This window comes from Helianthus annuus, chromosome 14 (genome assembly GCF_002127325.2).
Source record: "Helianthus annuus cultivar XRQ/B chromosome 14, HanXRQr2.0-SUNRISE, whole genome shotgun sequence".
Classification (NCBI taxonomy): Eukaryota; Viridiplantae; Streptophyta; class Magnoliopsida; order Asterales; family Asteraceae; genus Helianthus; species Helianthus annuus.
In genome coordinates, this window is record NC_035446.2 from 118,443,270 (window position 1) to 118,454,081 (window position 10,812).

The 10,812-nt window shown below is 35.3% G+C and overlaps 1 protein-coding gene and 1 pseudogene across 1 annotated transcript; one reads left to right on the top strand and one right to left on the bottom strand.

Moving 5' to 3' along the window:
* The first annotated feature begins 1,813 nt into the window (after positions 1 to 1,813).
* On the top strand, positions 1,814 to 1,919 carry LOC118487058 (annotated as a pseudogene).
* A 3,392-nt stretch (positions 1,920 to 5,311) lies between these two features.
* On the bottom strand, positions 5,312 to 10,812 carry LOC110909166 (protein SET DOMAIN GROUP 40). The gene is made up of 7 exons (XM_022154191.2): positions 10,571 to 10,812; positions 10,343 to 10,490; positions 9,394 to 9,525; positions 9,159 to 9,299; positions 8,811 to 9,035; positions 7,210 to 8,326; positions 5,312 to 5,551 (listed from the first exon to the last, which is right to left on the bottom strand). Exons 1-6 carry the CDS (start codon positions 10,741 to 10,743, stop codon positions 7,709 to 7,711), a joined length of 1,437 nt encoding a protein of 478 aa, XP_022009883.1. The 5' UTR covers positions 10,744 to 10,812; the 3' UTR covers positions 5,312 to 5,551; positions 7,210 to 7,708.

The following is a 10,812-nucleotide window of genomic DNA, read 5'->3' on the forward strand; positions in this document are numbered from 1 at the left end:
TAGGAAGGGATGGTTTTGAGAAATTGTAAAATGAGGGTCAAAGGAAATCTGAGGTTAGTTGTTTGTGGGAAATAAGAAAGGAATTTTATTGTTTGGGACATGTTTGATTCTTAGTTTCCTAGGGAGGACATAAATCTTGTGGTTCAATCTTGTTTTATACATTTCTTTTTAAGATGTCAAAACATTTTTTATTATACCAATGTCTACCAAAACTTCTATCAACTTCAATAATATTTGTTAATTAGGATGGTAGATACTACTTTAAAGGGTTGAACGAGCTAACTCATTGATGTATTTTTCTTTCACGTTATTATATTTCTCTATATTATTAGAATAAATAATCATGGATTTATATGTAGGGGTGTTCAAAAAAATTTGAGGCCTGGCACTTATTACAAGTAATAATCAATCAGGGATTCAGGGCGTCTTCAAAAATGTTAAAATAAAATTAGGCCCTATGCAAGATAAAAAAATCAGGCCCTATCCGCCTTCAATATCATACAAGTTTCATTAATTCATCTTGCTTATATAAACTATATAAAACTAATATCTATAAAGCCTATTAGCCTAAACATATTAATGATGATGTTATATACGAAATCTGGTCTGCTGGAGAGTCAAAGGACCCCCTGACCCCCTCTAGTTTCGTCACCTCGGCAGTGGCGAAACTAGACGTTTAAAGTGGAGGGTCGTAATATTATGTTTGTCGAAACACATCATTAGTTTCTTTACGCAACTGTAGGCCACTGATAATTTCATTTTTTTATAATATAAGTTTTTTCTTGAGTTATTTAAAGTTGTATTTATCAACATTTAAAAAAAATAGTTAAGTCTAATGCATTTTAGTTTTTTTTTTTTTTTTTTTTTTTTTTATCAAAGTACCTTTTCATAAAAGAGTTGATACAAAGAAAAATAAAAGGAAAAAACATATATTAAATATATTTTTTCAATCTCAGAGTTCGATATAAAATGTAATCTCAGTTCGATATATTAAATATTTTTTTTTTTTTGACAAGAAAACTTCATTAAAAACAACCTCCGACTTAAACGGGCAAAAGGCCAAACAAGAACACACTCCCTCGACCCAAACGGGCAAAGGGCACAAAAAATTACAGCATATACATAGGGTATTTACACCAGTCACCCCAACTAATATGATTACATGACGTTCTATTTCTGATCCAACTATAACCTCTCGACTTAATCTCCCTCACAATCTTCTGCGGGCTACGCCTGATTTGATTGAAGACCATGTCGTTCCTTCCTTTCCATATGCACCAACACGAAATAATCACTAACCGTTGGATGATTTTTTTAGCCTTTTTCCCAGCTTGAGAATAAATGTGTGAATCCAAAATGTCTTTGAAGTTGAAAGCAAAAATTGCGGGGGATCTTACACCAAACACTTAACTCCGACCACACCCGATTCACCACATAACACGCCGTAAAAAGGTGCTCCACTGTTTCCTCAAACTCATTACAGAAAGGACACAAAATAGAAATGATGTTCACATTTCTTCTTTTTAAGTTCACTCTGAACTAAAAAAGTTAAAGTGATTAAATTAAAGGGCCAAAATAGTAATTTACTCAGAGAAAAAAAAACACGCCGAAATCACCAATAGGGTTTATGAAAAACCCTAGTCATCCTCTATATAAACACCTTCATGCGTCTTCTTTTCTTCAATTGCCGCCGGCCACTTACATGTTTTTCTAAGTCGGTTTTCATTAGTCTCTTCCCTGTTTTCTGATTATTAACCTTTTTATATTTCTGATGCTTTCTTTCCAATTTTTTTTTATTTTTGATTAAATGTTGATGGATATGATGATTATTTCCCCAGATGATCGAATCTGAAATAACTGAGCGCTCCTTTTTATTTTTCTCCTTGCTGAGAAAAATCCAAGCCAGAAATCTGATCCATCATCTTCATCCATGTTTTTCTTCTAAAGTAAATGTTATTTCTAATTTCTAAATAATTTATTAGATGAAGGTTTTTTTTTTTTTTTTTTTTTTTTCAATTAGAGATAATTGAAATTTTCTTTGATGTATTAAAAATCGATTTATATTGATAAAATGAGTATGGGTTTTTAAGTTATTTGTCTTTTCAGTTTTGGTGATTAGTTGGTTTTTGAATTTTTTATAAACTACTGGTTATGGGTATAATTGATTTGGTTAAACTTGTTACTGGATATTAATTTATTTAAATTAATAATATATTACTATTATGATTTTAGTGAATGAAATAAAATATATATTGGCACCTCGTTATTTGCTTGAACTAAAAAAATGATAACTAATTTATAAAAATTCTTGTAAAAGATATTCATGGTTTAAAGAACTGTTATTTGACCAATGCACAGAGTACTTTTTATCTAATTGACTAGTTAACTGATCGTTGTTTAGATTTTTGACCAAAACATGTAAAACCCAGAACTTGAAAAAGTGGGTTGAAGGTGTTCAAATATATCTTTATCTACTTGAAAATATGGGTTGAAGGTGTTAAAATATATCCTATCTACTTGAAAATATAGGTTGAAGGTGTTAAAACAAATCTGTTTAATAAAAATACATATCAGATAACCAAGCTCTTAACCTAGATATAAGTTTATCGGATGTCAAAGATCATGTTTGTGGTTTAGTTGTTTGACTTGTTTCAAAGGAATAAACGATATCAATATATAAAATTGAAAATTACATATAAAATTTCAATCCAATTAATCTCAATCAATCCTGATTATTCACTAGTCGGTACTCCACTGGCCGACTAACGCTTAGCGATCCTTACAACACTCGTGAAAATCTCCTTGGCTAAGTTAAATTGGATTAAAGTTTAGTTTTGAGAAATATCTTTTACTATTTGATTTTTGCTCATCAAATACATTCTTAAACAGCTAAACCAGTTTCTTTTAAAAGTGATATATCAATAATAAAAAACATAAAAACAAAATTAAAGGATACAGTTTTACACTTAAATATCTTTTAAGACTAAGCTTTTTATCATATCAGTATAGTTCGGGTCTTTGGGAATGGTATTATAAGCCATGCTGACAACATATACAAATGCCGTTAACACTCGAATCAAGGAAAGACAGGGTGCATAACAGCACTAGTGATTATTTATAGTTGATAACTATTGTCACAATATGGTAATAATTTAGTGATATTTAAGTTTTCCTTGAATTCATCTATATGTAGAATAAGAGGATGTATATTTTGTAACAATATACATTAGTCGTTCCAATGCATTAGCAACAGACCCTGTTGGTTTGGACTTTGGAGACGCCTCGGCGGTCAAAATGGTGTTGTGCTCCTCTTTCATGCTTTGAATAATCTTGATGTTGTGCGTGGGGTGTGTTTGTCATAGGGTAGTTTTGGCGTGACGCCTACTGTTGTTTGATGCTTATTTTACTTTGAGTTAACTGACATCAATGACATGATGTTGATAAAATACTATTTTAGGATTCCAGATGAAAATATGGATTTTTTGGGTTAAGACCAATAAGGTGAATGCAAACTATTTCTCACGAGTAATCATCAATGACATGATGATTGAACTTGGTTATATGGAAGAGGTTCTAGATCTTATAAAATACTATTTTAGGATTCCAGATGAAGATAGGGATTTTTTGGGTTAAGACCAATAGGCACTGATGCTGATATTCTTAGGTTGATTGAACATGCAACACTGACTAAGGTTATAGAGTTATATGTTGAGAAAGTTATAAGAGTGGATTTAGGAGACTTGACACAAGAACCATTAAGTGTGATTTTGCCTAAACAATATCAACAGCCTCAACATGATCCTGATTTAGGAGATTTGACACAGGAACCAACTTGTGGTGGTGATGATATTCCAGTAGGTGGTGATGATGGTCTGGTGATGCGGGCCCAAGCGTGGAAGAGCGGGCCATCCTGTATTTGGAGGCCCAAGATCGGGTCACAAAAGGGGCTTCACTGAAATGGCTCTAACTTGGGCTTCGGGGGTCCGTTTGGGGCGTGTGACCAGTCAAAACGAACGGGAGAACGAGCTCTATCTTGCTGCAAACGCCTACGGCGGTTTGGGTCATCGTCCGAGCCGAGAAAACGCTTATTTCTATTAGTTTTTTCCATTTTTATGTTTTTTCAAGTATTTTGGGCATTTTGTTTTTGGGCTTGTGTTTGGCCCGTTGTCTTTTTTAGGCCCGTTTCGAATTTCTGTCATTATTTATATGTCCCTTTAGTGAATGAAACAATCAGACTTGAATTTTGAGAAAACTTATTTTTCACTTCAAATTCCGTGGCCTTTGGGTTGCAATTTGGGGGTTGGGGAAGAGACACACGGGTATTCGTAGAATCAACGTGTTGATCTTCGTTTATCGTATCACACACTACATCATCTGGGAGGTGGAGATGATAGTCCAGGAGGTGGTGATGAAGGAGGTGGTGATGATGCTGAAGGCAATGGTGATAATGTTGAAGGCAATGGGGATGATACCATCACATTCCTCATCACCACTACCTTCATTATCATCACCACTGCCTTCACTATCATCACCACCTCCCGGACTATCATCACCACCTACTGGAATATCATCACCACCACAACCTGGTTCCTGTGCCAAATCTCCTAAATCAGGATCATGTTGAGGCTGTTGATGTTGTTCAGGCAAAATCACACCTAAATCCACTCTTATAACTTTCTCAACATATAACTCTATAACCTTAGTCATTGTTGCATGTTTAATCAACCTAAGAATATCAGCATCAGTACCTATTGACCTTAACCCAAAATCCATATCTTCATCTGGAATCCTAAATTAGTATTTTATAAGATCTAGATCCTCTTCCATATAACCAAGTTCAATCATCATGTCATTGATGATTACTTGCGAGAAATAGCCTGCATTCACCTTATCAACATATGAGATTGTCCACCCCCCTTGGTATGTGACATTTGGGAAGAAAGTGAGCTTACCTCCATGGTAAACATCTCAGGTTCGTGTATTGAAACGATTATACAACCAACATTAGTGATAATTTATATTTGATGAAGAAAAACAAGTAAAAAAGCTAAATATGAAGAATGTAGACCTACTGTATGCGATTTGGGGGTTTTAATTTGAATCAGGAGCTCGAATGGCGAACCCTCCAGTTTGGGTCGTTTTCGTCTTCATGATCCATTGTTTTGATCGTTGATTACAGAGCTGATGAGGGAAATGGGGTGTTAATCGACAGTGGAATTAGGAATTAGGGTTGGGAGTGTGGGTTATTGCAGGGACGAATGGGGTTCTAAAGGGGTTGGGGTTTATTATTAGACATAAAATAATGAGAAAATACAAGACAAAAATACCCTTCATTAAACCTGTGTCAGTTAATTGGGTTTGAATTTTTGGACTGAAATAACACGTTTCCAATATGTCAGGAAGGAAAGGAAAACTGGTGCATTTTTGAAAATTGGAATGAAATGGCAAAAATGAACAAACCACAGGGACGAAAATGGCAGTTACCTCTTTTACTTTTGTATCAAGCCTAGTGCCCCGCTGACATATCTTCCTTTCTATTTTTTTCATCTTGCTGTTCCAAAAAAAAAAAGACAAAACTACAACATTAAGTACAATGTTACATTTTTATTAAATGGTAAATGGTAAATTGTGATTGATGACCATACCATTGGAATGTTTTGTTCATTGAGATTAATATTTGATAAATAGCATTATTTTTTAGTAACTTTTAACAAAATAGCTATCATATTAAACTCATGGTACACTCATCTCAAAAACCTGAAGATTTTAACATCATAATTAATAACTAAAAAAAATATACCCAAGAATAATAGGTACTTCAAAACAATTTTCAAAATGTATAAGGAGGCAGAGGAATGAAATATTTGCATAGAGACTAGGTTATATTTAACCTTCCCTCATCTAATCATAATCATCATATTGGAAAAAAAAAATAGAGCCTAATATAATGATAAATAGATATAATGATGATTATAAGAGGAATAACATGTAATAATATATCCTCCTAAACTTAATAACATTTTTTTGAACGAACAACTTAAACACTTATTAATCCTTAATCCTACTCCTAGATCAGCATCTTTTGTCCACTATGAGACTAGAACCCTTAGCCTCACGGGGAGGAACATCTTTCCAAGGTCTTGGTACCACTAGGCTACAAGCCCTTTGGTTACTAAACTTATAACTAAAAATCATCTTAAAAACACTTCACAATGCCCATATTCTCTCAGGATATTAGATCAATATCAAATATTCATTATAAGAATTTTTAAACATAATCTAGAAGGATAAACCATTTCCCAGTTCTCATCTATAATGCACTTGGGAATAGCCCAATGGTGTTGGTGAGTTAGATAAGAGTTTAGGGTAGTAGGATGTCATGAGTTCAATCCCTATGGTGTGCATGTTTAGCCATTCAAAACCACGGGGTGTCAGCCCAGTGGCCACCGGCACCCACCTAAAACCGGTTCATGGTCTGACAGACGCGGGTTCGAACCCTGCTTGCAGGCTCTTCGCACCCCACGTTCCGGCTGGGTAGTCACTGCCAGGCAGCGTTGCCGGGTCGCTAGCTTGGGAAGGGGGATCCCTTCCGCGGTCAGGGGTACCGTGCAATTACCCTTTTTAAGTTTAGCCATTCAAAAAAAACTAAACTGTACTTTAATTGTCTGCCATAGTTAACCAATAATGATTAAGCTGACTAAGGCTCTTAGCTAAGAGAAATTATTCCAGCAATTGTACGAAGCGGGCACATCACGTATGCGATGAGCTCGTCATAAAAAAATACTATAAAATTGTTCATAGATAATATTTGAACTCCTTAACTTTTAAACACTAATATATAAGATATGCTCATCATTTCTAGTCAAATTTGTTCAATTTGATGGTCTAATTTGTTAAAATGCTCGAACCGATTGCTCAATTGATGGTCCGATTTGTTCAAATAACCTCATAAGGCACCGCATCATGGAATCGCATCACGCGATACGATCTCATCACATCATGTGATGTCCGCATTTTAAAACCAAGCTAACATGAATGGCTGATTAGAAGTGCAGCATATTATAGTAAAAGGTTGATTTGTAAACCATTTAAATTATTATGTGTTTCAACTTATTTTCTGTTTCAAAAAATATTAGTGGGTTATCATATAATAACAATATATATTAGTATTTGATAAAATGGAGATATGTGATGATCATATAATGGTACCTGGATGAAGACGAGTTTTTTGATCTTTGCCCGACTCACTTCCACATCATCACCAAGACTGGCAGCTAATCCCACCAATAGCAAAGCAAAGGTAGGGTCTTAGGAGGGTAAGATGTAGACAGCCTTACCTTTATCCCGTAGGAATAGAGAGGCTGCTTCCAGTGAGACCCCCAGCTCGATAGTAGTTTTGCATCAAGCCTTGAACATAAGGTACATAACACTCAGCAATCGAGACAAAGACCGATTAGTGCATGTACCCTTCTGTCTTTCAGCTATCAACGCCAACATGATGCATGATTAACCGTCCTTAGCTTTTAACGTTATTTTCACGAAATTAGTAAAATAACGTTAAAATTAGTGCACTTTCACTTTTGCCCCCCGATGGCCCACACACATACATACATTATATGCGCATACCGCAAGCGGGGCGTAGCAGCTATTACTCGTATCAACAACCTTAAAACTCACAAAGAAACACAAACTTCCATATAGGCCGTTCTCAAGAAAGATCATTTATTACCCTTGTACAATACGAAACACAATCACGTAACATCATTTTATACTTTAGCCTCCACCAAATCGCCAATTTCCATTTATCCATCGATCTTATCGTCTTTCTCGGCAAAGCCATACCATCACTAATTTCATCTTTCAGCAAACCGTTCACTTTCAAAAACGTGCGACTCTCATCCGTCAACCCCAACAACTCATTCTTAACCTCCATCACTGACCCAAAGTCTTTATCCGTAACAGATAACAATAACTCATCTTCTTCAATCGATGTCGGTAAATTCTTCAAAACCAGACTACATTTATCTGATAACCATTCCATAACAATAATTTCATTTTCATTTGATATTATTGATCCAGAATACGCAAGGTGTCGTACTGATTTTTGTAAGTGTGTTGGTGTCGCCCATAATCGCGTAACGGAAAGCAGGGCAAAAGACGGATTTCCATTTTGGTGAATGTATAGCGAATCTAACGGCCATGAACATAGAGAATAGAGGTCAGAAGGTAAAGGAACATATGCTTTGTCATTCGGGTTCGTATCTAAAATAAAACCGTAGTGTTCTAGAAGCTCTAAATTAGTATATGTTCCATAGCTCAATAAAACCTGCAATCAGAGCAACAAATTTATAAAATTTTGAGTAAAATGCAATTTTCGTCCCATAGGTTTGGTCAGTTTTGCAACAATGATCCAAAGGTTTGTTTTTCAGCATCTGGATCCAAAAGGCTTAAAGTCTTGCCATTTTTATCCAGCTCGTTAACTTCATCCATTTTTCTCCATTAAGTCAGGGGTATTTCAGTCTTTTTTGTTAACTTAAGGGAAATTCAAGCTTTTTCACTTTATGTAAAAGACCGAATACCCCCTGAAAAAGACGAAAATACCCCTGACTTAACGGAGAAAAATGGATGGAGTTAATGAGCTGGATGAAAATGGCAAGATTTCACACCTTTTGGACCCAGATGCGGAAAAAACAAACCTTTGGATGAAAGTCACAAAACTGGCCCAACCTCAGGGAAGAAAATTGCATTTTACTCGAACTTTTTCTTAACTAATTTATGCTTCAAAGTTTAGCAAGAACGTTGAGCAATACCTGGTCTCCTTTTTTGTAGCTTTTTCTAGCATAGAAGCAGTATGCATCAGTTTCTTCTTCGAATACACCATCGGTCAACCTAAGTGACGTGGCAGCCATGTCAGCAGCTGTTACATCTTCGGAGAGAATTTGCTCATCTTCAGGTGCAGCATAATTGAAAAAATCACCTACCGGACAAAAACAACCGGCAGAATCCCATGGAATATGCATTGTGCGGGAAGATAGCTTCACATAACAAAACCACGATCGAATATCATTACATCTTAAACGAGGTTTAAGCATGGTAAAAACTTAAGTGTGACAAACATAGATATCAATGAAAGTTTATCGATTTCGTTATACACTTACGGATGCAGAAGCCCAGACCCATGCCTTGAAGCTCATGTAATGCGGTTTGAACATAAGTTGTTCCATAATTGCGGTGGCACTTTCCCACTCTGTTTTTGTCTTCTCTAATGCTCTCTCTGCAGCCCAGATAGCGTCATCTACCTGCAATTTAGTTATCCGAATAACATATTGCATTCAAGCAAGGTGATTCTTTATATATTAATTATAGATAAAGATTAAACAAGTATATTCTCACTTGCAAAGCTTGTATTTCAAACTGATCAAAACTTGCTAATATATCATAATTGGAAGGGAATTGTGTCAAATACGGATACCACCAAGAGCGTTTCCCTTTAGAAACTTCATTTAGCAACATGATAGTTAATATCTGCACCATAAAATGTTTCAGATTTCTTTTCATTCGTCAATTGTGCCCAAAACAGCACTGTAAAGTGATAATCATCAACAAGATAAAAGAAATGTGCTTATAGGTTGTGGTATCAACTTTGTAGTATCTTTATACAGAGAAATTACAACGAAATGAAAAATAATAAAGCTAACAAACTAATAATAATAATAACAAAACATCAATAACAATCACAATGTTCAAACTAGAGATGAAATAGAGACTAACAAACAGCATAAATGGTAATTCAAATAATAATAATTACTAGGAATTTAGGGGTTTGAATTTCTGACACAACACGAAAACACAGGTCGGGTTCGTGATTTGTCCCGTTTAACACATTTATTATTTATTATATTATTTTCTAATATGTGTTTTATGTCAAATTAAAAGGATTCGGTACATTATAACAAAATCTAAAATTAAAAGTGAAATTGACAGAAGATAATATCATTTAAATGTAACTATATTATATACATTTGTAATTTTTTGTTGTGGAAATGTAAATTTATGGTACTTTATACAAAAAAAATACAAAATTTGGGTTAGACGGTTGTACTCGGATTAACCCGCGAACATTCGTGTCATATTCGGATTCATATGTCCAACACGATTTTCGCGTTCATGTCATTTTCAGGTTGGACTCGCCATCCTGCGAACACGATTGGTTCACCACCCTTAAATGATAAACTCATCAGTTAACAAACAAAATAAATTTGCCCTAAGCTGATCATTTTCACTGAAAAAAACATACAACTGCCTACTGTTAACTGTTAGACAAACAATAAGATAACTAAACCTGAGTAGAAGACATATCAAATTTAGAAACCGACACAGCGAGCTTATGATCATTCAACATTAAGTTTTGAGATGTCATTAAAGCTGCTTTCGGAACCCTAAGTATCAACTGGCCTCGTTGAAGATCACGAACAGCACATAATCCTCTCCTGAAGGTAAGATCAACCAAAACAACACACAATTTACACACAGAAACTGAATTTGGAAGGGATGAAGAGGTACTAGTTACCCGCCGGCGTTAGGGAAGTAGGATATAGAGAGAGATTGTCCCAAACAGGAAGGCGTGTGATGATTGTTAGGGTTTTGTTGTTCGTGTTCGTTGAGGTGGATGAAGTGAGAATCTGAAATTCCGAGAGCGGTTGCCCAATTTAGGAAGTTGTGTAGCTTTTGTGTTTCCTCCATCTCCGTCGCTGCAACCACCAGCGTAGACGCCGTACAGAGGCGAGGAGTAATTGGATTGAACGAAATGGG

Excerpts from the sequence above, each read along its gene's own strand:
- LOC110909166 (XM_022154191.2), bottom strand. The coding sequence starts at position 10,743 with ATGGAGGAAACACAAAAGCTACACAACTTCCTAAATTGGGCAACCGCT. Across the intron at positions 9,526-10,342 it reads TTGATATGTCTTCTACTCAG|ATATTAACTATCATGTTGCT; the intron begins GTTTAGTTATCT and ends TTTATGGTGCAG. Across the intron at positions 8,327-8,810 it reads GCTACAAAAAAGGAGACCAG|GTTTTATTGAGCTATGGAAC; the intron begins GTATTGCTCAAC and ends CTCTGATTGCAG.